The sequence below is a fragment of the Bubalus kerabau genome, chromosome 12 (assembly GCF_029407905.1).
Source record: "Bubalus kerabau isolate K-KA32 ecotype Philippines breed swamp buffalo chromosome 12, PCC_UOA_SB_1v2, whole genome shotgun sequence".
Taxonomy (NCBI): Eukaryota; Metazoa; Chordata; class Mammalia; order Artiodactyla; family Bovidae; genus Bubalus; species Bubalus kerabau.
In genome coordinates, this window is record NC_073635.1 from 70,329,598 (window position 1) to 70,349,868 (window position 20,271).

The window sequence follows — 20,271 nt, forward strand, 5'->3', positions numbered from 1 at the left end:
GGCTACCTTACACCCAATAGTTTGTACCTCTCACTCCCCCATCACTATATGGCTCCCCCACTTCACTGGTAACCACTAATTTGTTCTCTGTATCTGTGAGCCTATTTTTCTTTTGTTTTATTCACTAGTTTGTTGTATTTTTAGGCTCCACTTATAAGAAATATCATACAGTATTTACCTCTCTCTCTCTGACTTGTTTCATTTAGCATCAGTTCCATTCAGTTCAGTCACTCAGTTGTGTCTGACTCTTTGTGACACCATGGATTGCAGCACTCCAGGCTTCCCTGTCCATCACCAACTTCTGGAGCTTGCTCAAACTCATGTCCATCGAGTTGGTGATGCCATACAACCATCTCATCCTCTATCATCCCCTTCTCCTCCCGCCTCCCATCTTTCCCAGCATCAGGGTCTTTTCCAACGAGTCAGTTCTTGGCATCAGGTGGCCAGAGTATTGGATTTTCAGCTTCAGCATCATCCTTTCTAAGGAATATTTAGGATTGATTTCCTTTGGGATTAACTGGTTTGATCTCCTTAGTGTCCAAGGGACTCTCAAGGGTCTTCTCCAACACTACAGTTCAAAAGTATCAGTTCTTTGGTGCTCAGCTTTCTTTATAGTCCAACTTTCACATCCATACATGACTACTGGAAAACCTATAGCCTTGACTAGAAGGACCTTTGTTGACAAAGTGATGTCTCTACTTTTTAATATGTTGTCTAGGTTGGTCATAGCTTTTCTTCCAAGGATCATGTTTCTTTTAGTTTCATGGCTGCAGTTACTATCTGCAGTGATTGGATGTCTGTGTATGGATACTTAGGTTGCTTGTATATCCTGAGAATTGTAAATAATGCTTATATGAACATTGTGGTACATGTATCTTTTTTGAAGTAGTGTTTTTGTTTATTTGGATATATCACAGGAAGTTGAATTGCTGGGTCATGTGGTAGTTTTCTTTTTAGTTCTTTGGCAAGCCTTCATACAGTTCTTCACAGTGGTTGTCCAATATACATTTCCACCAATAGTGTATGAGTGTTACCTTTCCTCCACATCCTTACCAGAATTTGTTATTCATGTTCTTTTTGATTAAAGTCATTCTGACAGGTGTGAAGTGATATCTCATTGTGGTTTTGATTCAAATTTCCTCATTGGAAAAATGTCCATTTAATTCTTTATGTCCATTTTTAATAGGGTTGCTTGTTTTTATGATGTTGTGTTATATAAATTGCTTGTATACATAGGATATTAATCCCATATAGGTCATATCATTTACAAATATTTCCTACGATTCAGTATCTTTTCTTTTCATTTGGTTGATGATTTCCTTCTCCATGCAAAAGTTTTTAAGTTTAGTTCTTTTCTATTTATTTTTGCTTTTATTTCTTTTACTTTAAGAGAGAAAACCCCAAAATACACTGCATTGGTTTATGTCAAAGAGTGTTCTGCCCATGTTTCCCTCTAGGAGTTTTATAGTATCTGGTCTTACATTTAGGTCTTTAATACATTTTGAGTATATTTTTGTATATGGTATTAGAGAATGGTTTAATTTCATCCTTTTAAATGTAGCTGTCCAGTTTTCCCAGACCTTTGTTGGTAAAGTAATGGGTCTGCTTTTTAATATGCTGTCTAGGTTTGTCATAGCTTTTCTTCCAAGGAGCAAGCTACATTTAAAAATAGCCAAACTGATCACTTGAATCACAGCCTTGTCTAACTCAGTGAAACTATGAGCCATGCCGTGTAGGGCCACCCAAAATGGATGGGTCATGGTGGAGAGTTCTGACAAAATGTGGTCCACTGGAGAAGGAAATGGAAAAATCACTTCAACATTCTTGCCTTGAGGACTCCATGAAGAGTATGAAAAGGCAAAATAATAGGACACTGAAAGATGAGCTCCCTAAGTCGGTAGGTGCCCAATATGCTACTGGAGAAGAGTGGAGAAATAGCTCCAGAGGGAATGAAGAGGCTGAGCCAAAATGAAAATGACACCTAGTTGTGGATGTGACTGGTAATAGAAGTAAATCCTGATGCTGTAAAGAACAATATTTCATAGGAACCTGGAATGTTCCATCTATGAATCATGGTAAATTGGAAGTAGTCAAATAGGTTATGGCAAGAGTAAACATCAACATTTTAGGAATCAGTGAAATAAAATGAGCTGGAATGTGCGAATTTAATTCAGATGACTATTATATCTACTACTGTGGACACGAATCCCTTAGAAGAAATGGAGTAGCCCTCATAGTCAACAAAAGAGTCTGAAATGCAGTACTTGGATCCAGTCTCAAAAATGACAGAATGATTTCTGTTTGTTTCCAAGGCAAACCATTGAATATCAGAGTAATCTAAGTCTATGCCCCAACCAGTAATGCTGAAGAAGCTAGAGTTGAATGGTTCTATGAAGACTAACAAGAACTTACAGAACTAACAGCCAAAAAAGATGTCCTCTTCATTATAGGGGACTGGAATGCAAAAGTAGGAAGTCAAGAGATACCTGTATTAAAAGGCAAATTTGGCCTTAAAGTACAAAATGAAGCAGGGCAAAGGCTAACAGCATTTTGCCAAGAGAATGCAGTGGTTATAGCAAACACCCTCTTCAAACAACACAATAGACAACTCTAAACAAGGACATCACCAGATGGTCAATACCAAAATGAGATTGATTATATTCTTGGCAACGGAAGATGAATAAGCTCTATACAGTCAGCATAAACAAGACTGGGAGCTGACTGTGACTGAGTTCATGAACTCCTGATTGCCAAATTCAGACTTAAATTGAAGAAAGTAGGGAAAACCACTGTGCCATTCAGGTATGACCTAAATCAAATCCCTTATGATTATGCAGTAGATGTGACAAATAGATTGAAGGCATTAGATCTGATAGATACAGTGCCTGAAGAACTATGGATGGAGGTTCATAACATTGTACAGGAGGAAGTGATAAAAACCATCTCCAAGAAGAAGAAATGCAAAAAGGCAAAATGATTGTCTGAGGAGACCTTTCAAATAGCTGAGAAAAGAAGAGAAGTGAAAGGCAAAGGAGAAAAGGAAAGATATACCCATTTGAATGCAGAGTTCCAAAGAATAGCAAGGAGAGATGAGAAAGCCTTCCTTAGTGATCAATGCAAAAAAAGTAGAGGAAAACAATAGAATGGAAAAGACAGAGATCTCTTCAAGAAAATTAGAGATACCAGGGGAATATTTCATGCAAAGATGGGCTCAATGAAGGACAGAAATAATATGGACCTAACAGAAGCAGAAGATATTAAGAAGAGGTGGCAAGAATACACAGAAGAACTATTCAAAAAAGATCTTAATGACCCAGATAATCATAATGGTGTGATCACTCATCTAGAGCCAGACATCCTGGAGTGTGAAGTCAAGTGGGCCTTAGGAAGCATCACTATGAACAAAGCTAGTGGAGGTGATGGAATTCCATTTGAGCTATTTCAAATCCTAAAAGATGATGCTGTGAAAGTGCTGCACTCAATATGCCAGCACATTTGAAAAACTCAGAAGTGAACACAGGATGGGAAAAGTCAGTTTTCATTCCAATCCCAAAGAAAGGCAATGCCAAGGAATGTTCCAACTACTGAGCAATTGCACTCATTTCACATGCAACCAAGTAATGTTCAAAATTCTCCAAGCTAGGCTTCATCAGTACACGAACCGAGAACTTCCAGATGTACAAGCCAGATTTAGAAAAGGCAGAGGAACCAGAGATCAAATTGCCAACATCCGTTGGATCATAGAAATAGCAAGAGAATCCAGAAAAACATTTACTGCTGCTTCATTGACTACACTCAAGCCTTTTACTTTGTTTGTTTTGGGTCACAACAAACTCTGGAAAATTCTTGAAGAGATGGGAATACCAGACCACCTTACCTGCCTCCTGAGAAACCTGTATGCAGGTCAAGAAGCAACAGTTAGAACCAGACATGGAACAATGGAATGGTTCCAAATTGGGGAAAGAGTGCATCAAGGCTGTATATTGTCACCCTGCTAATTTAACTCATATGCAGAGTACATCATGTGAAATGTTGGGCTGAATGAAGCACAAGCTGTAACCAAGATTGCAGGGAGAAGTATCAGTAACCTCAGATATGCAGATGACACCACCCTTATGGCAGAAAGCAAAGAGAAACTGAAGAGCCTCTTGATGAAAGTGAAAGAAGAGTGTAAAAGCTGGCATAAAACTTAAAAAACAAAACAAAACCAAAAAACCCGAAGATCATGGCATTTGGTCACATAATTTCTTGGCAAATAGATGGGGAAACAATGGAAACAGTGACAGATTTCATTTTCTTGGGCTCCAAAATCACTGCAGACGGGGACTGCAGCCATGAAATCAAAAGATGCCTGCTTCTAGGGAGAAAAGCTATGACCAAACTAGACAGCATATTAAAAAGCAGAGACAGTACTTTACTGACAAAGGTCCATCTAGTCAACTATGGTTTTTCCAGCAATCATGTATGGATGTGATAGTTGAACCTTAAAGAAAGCTGAGTGCCAAAGTATTGGTGCTTTTGAACTATTGTGTTGGAGAAGACTGTTGAGATTCCCTTGGATAGCAAGGACATCAAACCAGTCAATCCTAAAGAAAATCAGTCCTGAATATTCACTGGGAGGACTGATGCTGAAGTTTAAGCTCCAAAACTTTGGCCACCTGATGTGAAGAACTGATTCATTGGAAAAGACTCTGATACTGGCGAAGTTTGAAGGCAGGAAGAGAAAGAGACAACAGAAGGTGAGATGGTTGGATAACATCACTGACTTGATGGACATGAATTTAAGCAAGCTCTGAGAGTTGGTGATGGGCTAGGAAGACTGGTGTGCTTCAGTCCATGGGTTCACAAAGAGTTGGACATGAGTGAGTGACTAAACTGAAGTGTGCATTTTTTCAGCACCAGTTATTGAAGAGACTGTGCTTTCTCCATTGTGTATTCTTGCCTCCTTTGTCTTAAATTAGTTGACCCTAAGTGTATGGGTTTATTTCTGGGCTCTCTATACTATTCCATTGATCTATGTGTCTGTTTTTGTGCCAGTATCTGCTCTCTTCCCTTGGACTTCCCTTGTGGCTCAGCTGGTAAAGAATCGCCTGCAATGTGGGAGACCTGGGTTTGATCCCTGAGTTGGGAAGATCACCTGGAGAAGAGAAAGGCCACCCACTGTAGTATTCTGGCCTAGAGAATTCCATGGACTGTATAGTCACTGGGGTACAAAGAGTTGGACACGGCTGAGTGACTTTCACTTCACTTTCATACTATTATTTTGATTACTGTAGCTTTGTACTATGATCAAAGTCAAGGAGTGTGATTCCTCCAGCTTTGTTCTTCTTCAATTTTTTTTTTTACTATTTGTGTCATTTGTTTTTCCATACAAATTTTATATTTTTTTGTTCCAGTTCTGTGAAAAATGCCGTTGGTAATTTAATAGGTGTTGCATTGAATCTGTAGATTGCCTTGGGTAGTATGGTTATTTTGACAATACTAATGTTTCCAATCCAAGAACATGGTATATCTTTCCATCTGTTTTGTCATCTTCAATTTCTTTCATCAGTGTCTTATAGTTTTGGGGGTACAGAACTTTTGCCTCCTTAGGTAGGTTTATTCCTAGGCAGTTTAGTCTTTTTGATGCAACGGTAAATGGGATTGTTTCCTTAATTTCCCTTTCTGATACTTTCTTAATAATGTATAGAAATGCAGCACATTTTTGTATATTAATTTTGTATCCTCGAAACTTTACCGAATTCATTGATGAACTCTAATGGTTTTCTGGTAGTGTCTTTAGGATTTCCTATGTATGCTGGGAGGGATTTCAGGCAAGAGGAGAAGGGGATGACAAAAGATGAGATGGCTGGATGGCATCACTGACTCAATGGACGTGAGTCTCAGTGAACTCCAGGAGTTGGTGATGGACAGGAAGGCCTGGCATGCTGCGGTTCATGGGGTCGCAAAGAGTTGGACACGACTGAGCGACTGATCTGATCTGATCTAATGTATGGTATCGTGTCATCTACAAGTAGTGACAGTTTGACTTCTTCCTTTCCAATTTAGAGTCTTTGTATTTAAAAGAATTGTCTTTTTACAAAGTTAGGAATTGCTGAGGTAAAACCACAGAGGTAACGTGGATTTCAAGAAACATCACTCAGTTGTGTCTAACTCTTTGCGACCCCATGGACTATACAGTCCATGGAGTTCTCCAGGCCAGAATACTGGAGTGGGCAGTTGTTCCCTCCTGCAGGGGATCTTTCTAACCCAGGGATTGAACCCAGGTCTCCCCACATTGCAGGCAGATTCTTTACCAGCTGAACCACCAGGGAAGCCCAAGGATACTGCAGTGGATAGCCTATCCCTTCTCCAGGAAATCTTCCTGACCTAGGAATTGAACTGGAGTCTCCTGCATTGCAGGTGGATTCTTTACCAGCTGAGCTACTAGGGAAGCCCCTCCAGACACATGGGAGAGACAGTTTCCTCATGCACTTTCATGCATCTAGAATCCTGCTGAGGTGAAGAAATAAGATGTTTCTTTTTTGTAGGTTACAGGTGGGCTGCCTCTTTAGGGCAAAAGCTGGTACTGCAGAACACCTCTAAAAGGCCCATATGAATGTTCCTGGTTTGTGCTGAGGCCCTACTTGCTCATCTCTAGTCCTGGAAAGAAATCAGATTGAGTGTTAGAAATGGGATGGCTGATAAGCTTATAGTCATAGTTTGTATTGTTGAGTGATCTTGTGGGATGTATGATATATAGAAAATGACTTGTCTTTTAATTACCTTTCCACAACTGTGGTAAAATACCTTTTGGCTTTTGATCATTGATTTTTTAAAAGTTGCAACAAAATATACACAACAAAATTTACAGTTTTAACTCTTTTTAAGTGCATCATTTAATGACATCAGGTACATTCACATTATTGTGGAGTTATCACCATTATGCATCTCCAGAACTTTTTCATCTTCCCAAATCGGCACCCATTAAACACTAAGTTTCTACTCCCATCCCTTCACCACCATCACCATTCTATTTCTCTTTATGAATTTCACTACTCCAAATGCCTCATACAAGTGAAAGCATATGATGTCTGGATTATGTCACCTAGCATAATGTTTTCAAGGTTTATCCATATTGTATCAGGTGTCCGAATTAAATTCCTTTTTAAGACTGAATGATATTTCATGACAGGTATGTACAATATTTTGTGTATTCATTCATTTGTTAATAAACATTTGGGTTGTTTCCATCTTATATCTATTGTGAATAGTGCTGCTATGAACATAGGTAAACAAATATCTGTTCAAGGTTGTGCTTTCAGTTCTTTTGAGTACATTCCCAGTAGTGGAACTGTTGTGCTATATACTAATCTTATGTTTAATTTTTTGAGAAACTGCCATACCCTTTTCTATCATGGCTACATCATTTTATATTTTCTACTTGATCACTGATTTTTCTCTTTAACTTGAGAACTAAATTAAAAGTTTTCATGAATCCTGACATTTTGTTTGGACCCATGGCTCCAGTTGGTAGTCCACTGAAACATCTTACAGTGGTCACTTCAGATTCCTGATCTCTAGGGCATATTTTCGAACTTTTTACCAAATAAAGGGATTGTGTAAAACAGGATATTTTTTGTAAAGTCAGGCATTAAAGGCCATAGATTCCTCATGAGAATATTATTTTGAACATTATTCTCTGCTCATTTTATTGTATATTATTTTAAAACATTTTTAAAAAGAATTTAATAAGTATTTATTTTTGTCTGTGCTGGGCCTTTGGTGCTTTGTATGGGTTTTCTCTTGTTGTTTCTCTTGTTGAGGGCTGCTCTCTAATTGCAGTGTTCAGATGGTTTCTCTTATTGTGGAGATGGCTTCTCTTATTGCAGAACACAGGATGTAGGGTGCTCGGGCCCAGTAATTGTGGTGCACAGGCTTAGTTGCCCTGCAGCATGTGGGATCTTTCCAGATGAGGGATCAAAGCTGTGTTTCCTGCATTGGCGGGCAGATGCTTAACCAGGGAAATCCTCTGCTCATATTGGAATGAGAAAACTAAGGTCAAATTTCTTAAATGATTTCACATACAGTGTGATTGATTCCAAGTCCCCTAATTTCTAGTCCAAATCCTCTAATTTCTTGCTTTAAGGCACTTTCTCCACTCTCATCTAGTTAGGCTCACATTTACTTTATTTTGCTCCTAAATCTAAACCTACATCCTTTACAGTCTGGGCAGACCCAATTTAATTGAGAAACAGGGTGGTGGATTTTTTTTTCCCCTACCTCCTACTCCTCCCTTTGCTGTCCTTCTGGGCGGGGCTTCTGCCACATTGAGGAGATAAAGGATGAACATGGGTCCCTAGAGCCCTGCTGTCAGGGGTTATCCTGCTCATCCTGATACCATGCATGACCCCAAGAAAGTGTTATCCAGTTTGCTATGTTTTAAGTATGAATTTGTATCAACATGGGAATCCAATTCTCTGTCTCCCTCTCTTATTTCAGACCCTTCGCCTGAGTAACTCAGCCATAGGGAAGACTACCACAGGCCAGATAGTCAACATGCTGTCTAACGATGTGAACAGGTTTGACAGGGTAAGTGACCAAGGGATCCTCTTCATTTCTCACTGGGTTCAGCTTTTTGGGAGCCAAGTGCCAAGGTTTGGTGTCAGCCAGGGTTCTGTTGAGAACCTAAGATAAGGAAGGGTTGTTGTTATCCAACTCTCATCTCCTGTGTGCAATTTACATGTAAAAATATGTATTGACCTGTGGATTAGAATTTTGTTTTTCTAATACTAGATAGGCAGCGGTGTTCTATCCTAGCTCGGTTAGTGTCCCTAAAGGTCCTCCTGGTGTAGCCCTTCTTGGCACATGCTGTCAGAGTTGCTGAACTGTCTTCCTCCTCCTCTGGATGATGAAGGCTTGATGGTCAGGGATTGTTATTTCTCCTGTGCCCTGTTCAGTGCCGCTGCACAGGGAGCCTGTGAGGAATATGCCAAGTAAGTGTTCTCCAGCCAGACTCAACTTCCTCTCAGCTGTCAACCCCACATTCTTTTTTTTTTTTTTTTTTTACACTTACCTTATGACTATGCAGTACTTGTTTCCACTGTTTCACATAAATTTGCCATGAAGTGATGGGACCAGATGCCAAGATCTTAGTTTTCTGAATGTTGAGTTTTTAGCCAACTTTTTCACTATCTTCTTTCACTTTCATCAAGATGCTCTTTGGTTCTTCTTCACTTTCTCCTTAATTTTGGTGTCATCTGCATATCTGAGGTTATTGATATTTTTCCCGGCAATCTTGATTCAAGCTTGTGCTTCATCCAGTCCAGCATTTCTCATGATGTACTCTGCATATATTTTTGAATTCCATAATCACTGCAGATGGTGACTGCAGCCATGAAACTAAAAGATGATCGCTCCTTGAAAGAAAAGTTATGACCAAACTAGACAGCATATTAAAAAGCAGAGGCATTACTTTGCCAACAAAGGTCCATCTAGTCAAGATTATGGTTTTTCCAGTAGTCATGTATGTATGTGAGAGTTGGACTATAAAGAAAGCTGAATGCCAAAGAATTGATGCTTTTTAACTGTGGTGATTGAGAAGACTCTTGAGAGTCCCTTGGACCACAAGGAGATCCAACCAGTCCATCCTAAAGGAATCAGTCCTGAATATTCATTGGAAGGACTGATGCTGAAATTCTAATACTTTGGCTACCTGATGGGAAGAACTGACTCATTGGATAAGACTGTGATGCTGGGAAAGATTTAAGGTGGGAGGAGAAGGGGACAACAGAGGATGAGATGGTTGGATGGCATCACTGATTCAATGGACATGAGTGTGAGAAAACTCCAGGAGTTGATGATGGATGGTAGGGCCTGGCATGCTGCAGCACATGGGGTCGCAAAGAGTTGGACATGACTGAGAGACTGAACTGAACTGAATGCGGTACTAGGATGCAATCTCAAAAATGACAGAATGATCTCCATTCATTTCCAAGGCAAACCATTCAGTATCACAGTAATCCAAGTCTATGCCCTGACCAGTAATGCTGAAGACGCTGAAGCTGAATGGTTCTGTGAAGACCTACAAAAACTTCTAGAACTAACACTCAAAAAAGATATCCTCTTCATTATAGGGGACTGAAATGCAAGAGTAGGAAGTCAAGAGCTACCTGGAGTAGCAGACAAATTTGGCCTTGGAGTACAAAATGAAGCAGGGCAAAGGCTAACAGAGTTTTGCCAAAAGAACACATTGGTCATAGCAAACACCCTCTTTCAACAACACAAGAGAAGACTCTATACATGGGCATCACCAGATGGTCCATACCGAAATCAGATTGATTATATTCTATGCAGCCAAAGATGGAGAAGCTCTATATAGTCAGCAAAAACAAGACTGGGAGCTGACCGTGGCTCAGATGATGAACAACAACAACTTCTCTTTCAGTTATTCATTCATCAGACATGAAATCAGGTACCTCTTCAATTTCAGGGATAAATAAGGCTTAGTTTCTGCCCTGGAGAAGTCAAAGCCCATCAGGGAGGTAAATATACAAGTCATTACTGGAGAGAGTGGTAGGTACCATAATGTAGACTTTCCTGGGGTTGCAGGGAGCCCCAGGGAAAAAGGCAACTGAATATTGGGACAGAGAATTTAGGGATGCCCTGAGACCATCTGCATTGTTGACAAAATCATTTTCCTTCCAGTGTGCCTGTCTGCTTCTCCCTGGACGTCCTGAACCCAGCCTTGTGCTGCCCCAGAACAGCATCATCTGGGGAGGATGCTTCGATTTCTGCTTCAGCAGGTTTAAAACCCACTGAGATCATTTCTATTTAGGCTCCTGTCTCTTCCTTCAGCAGATTGTTTCTAAATTGTGTGCTTATGGTTTTGCTTTTATACAGTTCTAAGAAGACTTTGTCTTTTTCTTTTAAGGTAATGATACGCTTGCACATCCTGTGGATTGGGCCACTTAATGCTATCACAGCGATTATCCTGCTCTGGATGGAAATAGGAATATCATCTCTTGCCGGGATGGCACTCCTCATTATTTTTATGCTTTTGCAAAGCTTCTCTGGGAAGTTGTTTTCATCACTCCGGTAAGAGAAACACTGGTTTAAAAAAATAGATGATATGTACTTGGTGAACCCACAGTCTACTCTATGCTTTTGTTAAAACAACAACAACAACCACCACAACAACAACCTTCTCTGATCTCTTTTTTTGCATATCTTGTAGACCCTTCAGGCTTAGCTAGTGGAGGCCCCATCTTTAAACCAAAGACTGATCTTGAAGGGGGAAAGATGAAGCCATTTCCTGGCTCTTCTTGGAATTGCACTTGAATAAGTATAGTGTCTGTAAGCAGAATTTACCTAAGTCCAGGTTATTTAAACATTATTAAATAGTAATCATCCTATAGGCCCAATTCAAGCTGCATATATTTTTGCTATGCTTGTTTTAGGATCATTTTCAGTTATTTAAGTTCATGTCTTGTTTTTAATTCACTGTTTACACTAAGTTATCAGAACTCCAAGGACATAAAGACATAAATTTATAAAGCCCCACAATTTGTTTGTTCCCCACAGTACCAGCAGCTTATGTGATAAAAAAGTATCTAGTGATGAAGGGTCTAATGGTGATGAGTTAGACTTGAAACATATACAGGGGATTGGAGGTGTGTTGTTCAGGTTGTCAGGTGATGGAGATGTACTGTTTGAAGCACATTGAGCTCTTTTCCTTTCTTTTTTGGTGACTTTATGCATGTTATTTTTCTCTACTTGGAATTTCATTTCTTTCTTTCTTTTTTTTTTTTTGGAATTTCATTTCTTATCTTTACCACAGAAAGATGTTCCTTATCCTTTGAAGCCCTGTTCAAGTGCTACCAGGTCTCTGAAGCTTTTCTTGCTCTCCTTTCCCAGTGGCATTCACAGCCCCATCTTTTCTGCTTCCCAGCACCTTAATCCTATTTTATTATAGCACATTGTCTTTCCATTAGATTCGGGTGTCTTCTGCCTTCCCTACCAGACCACAACCTCCTTGGGCAGGTGGTTTGTACCTGACTTACTTCAGGTCTTCCTTAGCCAATATTGCAAGTTCTCCAAGTTATTTGTTGAATTGGGCTGCATGGTTGACTTCCTAATTGAAGTCTTCCTCTGTTTGTACTTTGAGTAGGACCTGCCTGTGTTGTCAGCTTAGGAGAGCTGTAGGAAATCATTTGATCCCTGGTCTCTGACTGTGTCAATGCTGCTGTCGGGAAGGAAATTTTTGCTGTGATCACTAAGGCTCATCTCTCACGTTTGTTGCCTTAGGAGAAAGAGTGCAGCCTTCACAGACACCAGGCTCAGGACCATGAATGAAGTTATAACTGGCATCAGAACAATAAAAATGTATGCTTGGGAAAAGTTATTTGCTGAGCTTATTACCAGATTGAGAAGGTAACTTTCTGTATATGTCAAACCACAGTTTGTACTTTTTTATTTCCTGTTTTTACTGAATGGTTTAAAAGTATTACTGGTTTTTTATTTACCATCCTCCTAAAGGAAAAAAAATGCTTCTTTTTTATATAGAAATGAAGTTTCACATATTAATACCCAAATCTCAAGGAAGCAATGATCCTAAGATGTTCGTATTTGAGTTGATGACTAAAGTTTAGTTTAAACTAAAACTACAATTTATGTTAATATAGAACAAATGGGAAGATTGTAGAGATTGGGTATATTTGTGTTAGGCCAAACTTTATGAATCAGTATTTTTTATTCCAAACAGAGCCATGAAAATACCATTCCATTTGAATTTGCTTAAGCTTTATAGAAATTTTGTCCATCTTTCATTTAAATATCTGATGAGTGTTTATACTCCAGCACAAGCTATTCATAATTCTCTGGCTGCATCCTGTTACCTCTCACCTTGGCACCTTTGTAAAGGCCCCTCCCTCTGCTGGGAATACACTCTCTCATCTTCCTTCTCTGGCTTTCACCAGCGCTAACTGACTCTCACTCATCTTCTCAGGGTCCATGTATGTGTGAATTGCCCTGACTTTACTGCTCTGGGTTACAAATCTCTGCTCTGTGCTCCCATGGGGGCCATGCTGGCTGCCTCTGTCTAATGTCTTGGTGGACATGTGAAATCTTAGTTCCCTGACTGGGGATCAAATCCATGGCCGCTGCATTAGAAGCATGGAATCTTAACCACTGGACCACCCATCTTCTTTTCTAAGTTCATGAACTCCTGGAAGGGACAAGTTCTCTTTTTCTGTCATCTTCAAGGTACCCTGCACAGGACTTGTGATTACAAATGCTTCTTGAATGAATGTTCAAACTCAAGTGTTATTGACCCAAAATGTTTAAAATTGTGACATTAAGCCTCCATTTAGTTGGGAGAGTGAAGCGGTGATGAAGTGTGTGGTCCTTGGGTCGGGGCAGAGCCCCAAGTGTGCACTGTATAGTGTCTCCATGATGTGAGGGATGGTTCATCTTAATCTGTGTCCACTCCCTAGAAAGGGGCCACTCACACAGGGCACTTGAATTCATAGCTTGGATGTTGATGCTTTTTTGAAAATCTATTCCCTTCTCTCTTTTACAGGAAGGAAATTTCCAAGATTCTGAGACGTTCCTACCTTGATGGAATGAATTTGATATTCTTTGACACTGCAAGCAAAGTCATCCTTTTCATCACCTTTACCACCTATGTGCTTCTTGGCAACATGATCACCGTTAACCAAGTGTTTTTGGCCATAACACTGTACCAAGTTGTGCAGTTTACAGGCATCCTCCTCTTCCCCACAGCCATCGAGAACGTAGCAGAAACAGTCGCCAGTGTCCGAAGAATCAAGGTTTGGTGACAGAACTTTTTAAAGTTTTAGGTAGATTTTAGGTAAAATGGTTCCTTTTATTTGGTGTCACTGTGTGCCAGTTAGGTGAGATTTAATGCTTTTGGGCATAGCTGGTAGCTGTTCCAAAATGTCCTACATACTCCCCTCTCTTCTTTGGTAGAATACATTACAAATAATGTAAGATCACTGCTCATTTATGAGCAGCAGTAGCAGTGGCACAGGGTTCTTGATGTTCAAGTGATGGCTGCAGGGCAACTAAAATGTCTAAAAGCAAAAGAAGTAAACAGATTGCATCTCCCGTGTTAACTTTAATGACTAGCACCTATGTCCAGTCCTGGGGTGAAGTGGACTCCTCTCTGAATCTGGAGGGAAAGAACTTGCTGACAGGTCCTGCTCCTTGGACAGGAAGAGTGGCCTCAGATTCACTTAATTCACTGTTTAAAAATGGTTTCTTTCCTCCACAGATGGCTTGCTTGTTGATTTCTGAACATGTCTTTTGGATCTGACTTGCCCTCTTTACCCTTACTCTTTAATCCTATCTCTAATTGGCTTCTTCCTTTCAGATTTGTGATTTCCACCATATCCACTGTCTCCTTTTTTTCTGTCTCTGTATTGCCAAGGGCAAATAATTTACGTCACCAAAATAAGAGCCTGGCATAAGTAGGCTCTAAAGTACTTGCATGTTTATGAGTAGGTCTAGAATGAAGGTAAACTGGCTCTGTGAGCCAGCCTGGGCATGACTGAGTATCTGGGCTTTATAAAATATTTAATTGCTTTTGTCCTTCTCCTCAGTGATGGACAGACAGTAACAGATCTATAGTGAAGTTAGATAGGTTTGGGTGTGATTTTATTTTTGGGTCTTATCATAAAAGTTGAATTTTTTTATGATGAAGTTTCTATATACTATAAAAAAATGATTACTCACAAAGCAGATCAGTCATACAGAGTTAGTTCTGGTCCCCTGAGTTTTGTCATTCTTTCTGCCAGGGGCTTCTAGCAACACTGTTAAGGGATGGTCCATTCAGCTCAACAATTTTTTTTTTTTTCCCTTAGCTTTTGCATCTTGAAAGAAAACACTTAGGAATATTCCTGGACCATAGTCACATTGTCAATGACAGGGTAATGTGTCCAGATGGAGGCTTCATACATGTGCTGTACTGCTGTGATTTTGTTACAGTGCTGTGATTTTGACACAGCCACTATCTTTGATTGCTGTTGCCAGGGCTCACTGTGTGGTCTGGGTACATGCAAAGTCTTACAGGGTTTCTCATTTAATCCTGACAGCACTTGAATGAGATTAGCATGTGTCCCTGCTTTACAACTAAGGAAACAGGTTTCTGTATCAGGTGAAACAACACACCCATCCTCAAATAGCCTGTAAATGACATTCTAGGATTCTACCCAAAGCCTGGTTTCTTAGCCATTGTTACATTATTGTCTTCTTTGTATCTTCTGCCAAGTGGAGTAACTCCTTAAGTGTGATTTACATCAACTAGTCTCACTCTGAAGATATGCAAAAGTTCCCTGCTTCCCGAAAAATTAAAAATTTTAACTGTTAGCTCCACTGGCCATTCTGTTTGTTTCCCAGCACTTTGACAAGTGAGGAGGGAGGGAGGTGGTGAGGTTGTCTCTGTGACTGCCACAATCACCCCCACTTTGGGGTCTTGGCTTACTCTGTTGGGCCCCCTGGGTCGCCTTCTCTTCTCTCGTTGATTTAAGCAAATACTGTTGAGTCTCCAGTAGCCCCATGAGCCTCTCTCAGCACTTTCATTCACACTGATCCAGGGCTTCCATTTATGTACACAGCCAGTCCCGCGCCACCCAGCATCATGTTGGGTGGGCTGATGTTGACTCCCTGGTAGTGTTCCAAGTCCTGTGACAGCTGACTGTGTCTGGTAGACTGTGTCTGATTCTTTATTGTAGTGCCTGGACCATACTGGACATACATGGGCATCAAATTCATACTGGATTGACTGAAACAACAATTACAGGAAATGGCTGGGAGCCTACAGAGGCCCAGGGTGGCTCAACCTGCACTAGAAGCTGTAGAAATGCAGAGGGAGGGAGCAGACTGGGGTTAGCATTCCTGGAACATTGATCTTTGGTGTGTATGTGTGGTAGTGTGTTTCAACTTAGGGGGGCTGGATCTTATCAAGACTGGAAATAGATCTGAATCTTCCCTTTGTTTTCTGTGTCTGTCAATGGGCCTGCTCTCTAAAGAGAGGAGTTGTGGCTAGCACATCCTGGTGTTCATGTAGACTCTGCTGGCCTGACTCCTGATCTGGGTTCTTGAGTCTTGTAGATAAATAGGAACACTCAGTCTTGATTAACAAACTCAGTCTGAAAGTCTTGCCAGCCATCATGAGACAAAAGAAGGTTAAAACTATCAGACTTTATGCTAAAATGTATCTGGAGTCCAAAGATGATCTTGACACAGAATTTCCTCCTGTTTGTAGTTGTTCAGTCTTTTTTCTCTTTTTTTCTTATTTTCATTTTATTTATTTATTTTTAATTGGAGGATAATTGCTTTATTATGTTGTGTTGATTTCTGCTGTACAAGATAGTGAATCAGTCATAATTATACATATATCCCCTCTTAAACCTTCAACTCTTTTCACTCCTGTGGACTGTAGCACACCAGACTCCTCTGTCCGTGGAATTCTCCAGGCAAGAATACTGGAGTTGGTTGCCATTTCCTTTTCTAGCAGTTCTTCCCAACCAGGGATCGAACCCGGGTCTCCTGCATTGTAGTCAGATTCTTTACCATCTGAGCTACCAGGGAAGCCCTATTTTCATTTTATTTATTTATTTTTAATTGGAGGATAATTACTTTACAATGTTATGTTAATTTCTGCCATGCAATGTCATGAATCAGTCATAATTATACATATATATCACCTCCCTCTTAAACCTCCCTCCCCTCCACATCCCACCCCTCTAGGTTGTCACAGAGCACCAGGTTGAGCTCCCTGTGTTACACAGCAACTTCTCTCTAGCTAAGTTGCTCAGTCATGTCCAACTCTTTGCAACTCCCTGGACTGTAGCCCACTAGGCTCCTCTGTCCATTGGACTCTTCAGGCAAGAATACTGGAGTGGGTTGCCATTTCCTACTCTAGGGGATCTCCCCAACCCAGGGATTGAACCCGTGTCTTCTGCATTGGCAAGTTGATTCTTTACCACTGAGCCACCTCTGTTTTAACACAATAGTGTATACATGTCAGTGCTATTTTTCTCTCTCAATGTATGTCCCACCCTCTCCTTCCCCTGCTGTGTCCACAAGTCTGTTCTCTACATCTGCTTCTCCATTCCTTCCATGCAAATAGATTCATCAATATCATTTTTCTAGATTCCATATTTATGCATTAATTTATGATATTTATTTTTCTTTTTCTGACTTACTTCTCTGTATATAACATGCTGTAGTTTCATCCATGTCACTACAACTGACTCAAATTCATTCCTTTTTATGGAATTGCCAAATTTCGTTGGATCTTAGAGAAAGCAAGGGAATTCCAGAAAAACATTTATTTCTGCTTCATTGACTATGCCAAAGCCTATGACTGTATGGATCACAACAAACTGGAAAATTCTTAAAGAATTGGGAATACCAGACCATCTTACCTGTCTCCTGAGAAACCTGTATACAGGTCAAGAAGCAACAGTTAGAACTGGACATGGAACAATGGACTGGTTAAAAATTGGGAAAGGAATACAACAAGGCTGTATATTGTCACCATGTTTATTTAACTTATATGCACAGTACATCATGAGAAATGCAAGACTGGCATTTGCGAGTTGCAAACAGGGATCAAAGAATGCTGGGAGAAATATCAGCAACCTCAGATATGCAAACGATACTACTCTAATGGCACAAATCAAGGAACTAAAGAGCCTCTTAATGAGGGTGAAAAAGGAGAGTGAAAAAGCTGATTTGAAACTCTATTAAAAAACTAAGATCATGGCATCTGATCCCATCACTTCATGGTAAATAGAAGGGGAAAATTTCTAAACAGTGACAGATTTTCTCTTCTTGAGCTCTAAAATCACTGCAGATGGTGACTGCAGCCTTGAAATTAGAAGACGCTCGGTTCTTGAAAGGAAACTATGACAAACCTAGACAGCATATTAAAAAGGAAAGACATCATCTTGCTAACAAGATGTAAGGTCTGTATAGTCAAAAGTTATGGTCTTTCTAGTAGTCATGTATAGATGTGAGAGCTGGACCATAAAGAAGGCTGAGCACCAAAGAATTGATGCTTTCAAATTGTGGTGCTGGAGAAGACTTGTGAAAGTCCCTTGGTCAGCAAGGAGATCAAACCAGTCAATTCTAAAGGAAATCAACCCTGGGTATTCATAGGAAGGACTGATGTTGAAGCTGCAGCTCCAATAATTTGGCCACCTGATGTGAAGAGCTAACACAATGGAAAAGACTCTGATGTTGGGAAAGATTGAGGGCAGGAGATGAAGCGGGCAACAGAGGATGAGATGGTTGGATGACATCACTGATTCAACGGACTTGAATTTGGACAAACTCTGGGAGATGATGAAGGACAGGGAGGCCTGGTGTGCTGCAGTCCATGGGGTTGCAAAGAGTCAGACACGACTTAGTGATGGAAAAACAACAACAAATATTCCATTGATATATATGTACCACGATTTCTTTATCCATCCATCTGTCAATATATATCTAGATTGCTTCCATGTCCTGGCTATTGTAAATAGTGCTACAGTCAACACTGAGGTACACATGTCTTTTTGAATTATGATTTTTCTCAGAGTCAGTGCTCAGTGGTGAATTGCTGGGTCATATGGTAGTTTTATTCCTAGAATTTTAAGGACTTCCATACTGTTCTCCATAGTGGCTTGTATGGATTTACATTCCCACCAACAGTGTAAGAGGGTCCCCCTTTCCCACATCCTCTCCAGAATTTATTGTTTGAAGGTTTTTAGATGATGGCCAATTTGAGTGGTATGAGGTGATACCTCATTTAGTTTTGATTTGCGTCTCAAAAAGAAATGCAAAAAAAGCAAAATGGCTGTTTGGGGAGGCCTTAAAATAGCTGTGAAAAGAAGAGAAGTGAAAAGCAAAGGAGAAAAGGGAAGATATAAGCATCTGAATGCAGAGTTCCAAAGAATAGCAAGAAGAAATAAGAAAGCCTTCCTCAGAGATCATTGCAAAGAAATAGAGGAAAAGAACAGAATGGGAAAGACTAGAGATTTCTTCAAGAAAACTAGAGATACCAAGGGAACATTTCATGCAAAGATGGGCTCAATAAAGGACAGAAATGGTATGGAACTAACAGAAGCAGAAGATATTAAGAAGAGGTGGCAAGAATACACAAAAGAACTGTACAAAAAAGATTTTCATGACCAAGATAATCACGATGTTGTGATTACTGACCTAGAGCCAGACATCCTGGCTTAGAAAGCATCACTACGAGCAAAGCTAGTGGAGGTGATGGAATTCCAGTTGAGCTATTTAAAATCCTGAAAGATGATGCTGTGAAAGTGCTGCACTTAATATGCCAGCACATTTGGAAAACTCAGCAGTGGCCACAGGACTGGAAAAGGTCAGTTTTCATTTCAATCCCAAAGAAAGGCAATGCCAAAGAATGCTCAAACTACCACACAATTGCACTCATCTCACACACTAGTAAAGTAATGCTCAATATTCTCAAAGCCAGGCTTCAGCAATACATGAACTGTGAACTTCCAGATGTTCAAGCTGGTTTTAGAAAAGTCAGAGGAACCAGAGATCAAATTGCCAACATCTGCTGGATCATGGAAAAAGCAAGAGAGTTCCAGGAAAACATCTATTTCTGCTTTCTTGACTATGCCAAAGCCTTTGACTGTGTGGATCCTAATAAACTGTGGAAAATTCTGAAAGAGATGGGAATACCAGACCACTTGACCTGCCTCTTAAGAAACCTATTTGCAGGTCAGGAAGCAACAGTTAGAACATGAAATAACAGACTGATTCCAAATAGGAAAAGGAGTCTGTCAAGGCTGTATATTGTCACCCTGCTTATTTAACTTATATGCAGAGTACATCATGAGAAACGCTGGGCTGGAAGAAGCACAAGCTGGAATCAAGATTGCTCAGAGAAATATCAATAACCTCAGATATGCAGATGACACCACCCTTATGGCAGAAAGTGAAGAGGAACTAAAAAGTGTCTTGATGAAAGTAAAAGAGGAGAGTGAAAAAGTTGGCTTAAAGCTCAACATTCAGAAAACTAAGATCATGGCATCCAGTTCCATCATTTCATGGCAAATAGATGGGGAAACAGTGGAAACGGTGTCAGAGTTTTTTTTTTTTTGGGCTCCAAAATCACTGCAGATGGTGATTGCAGCCATGAAATTAAAGGACACTTACTCCTTGGAAGGAAAGTTATGACCAACCTAGATAGCATATTCAAAAGCAGAGACATTGCTTTGCCAACAAAGGTCCGTCTAGTCAAGG

The 20,271-nt window shown here is 40.1% G+C and overlaps 1 protein-coding gene across 1 annotated transcript in view; it reads left to right on the plus strand.

Annotated features, from left to right (window-relative positions):
• The window catches only part of LOC129624634 (ATP-binding cassette sub-family C member 4-like), a 369,352-nt gene that overhangs the window by 109,401 nt on the left and 239,680 nt on the right, over positions 1-20,271 (plus strand). Inside the window, exons 5-8 of the mRNA XM_055542789.1 lie at positions 8,482-8,571; positions 10,913-11,076; positions 12,286-12,411; positions 13,559-13,808. Of these exons, the coding sequence (XP_055398764.1) occupies positions 8,482-8,571; positions 10,913-11,076; positions 12,286-12,411; positions 13,559-13,808 (630 nt within the window). The remainder of the gene's footprint in view (positions 1-8,481; positions 8,572-10,912; positions 11,077-12,285; positions 12,412-13,558; positions 13,809-20,271) is intronic.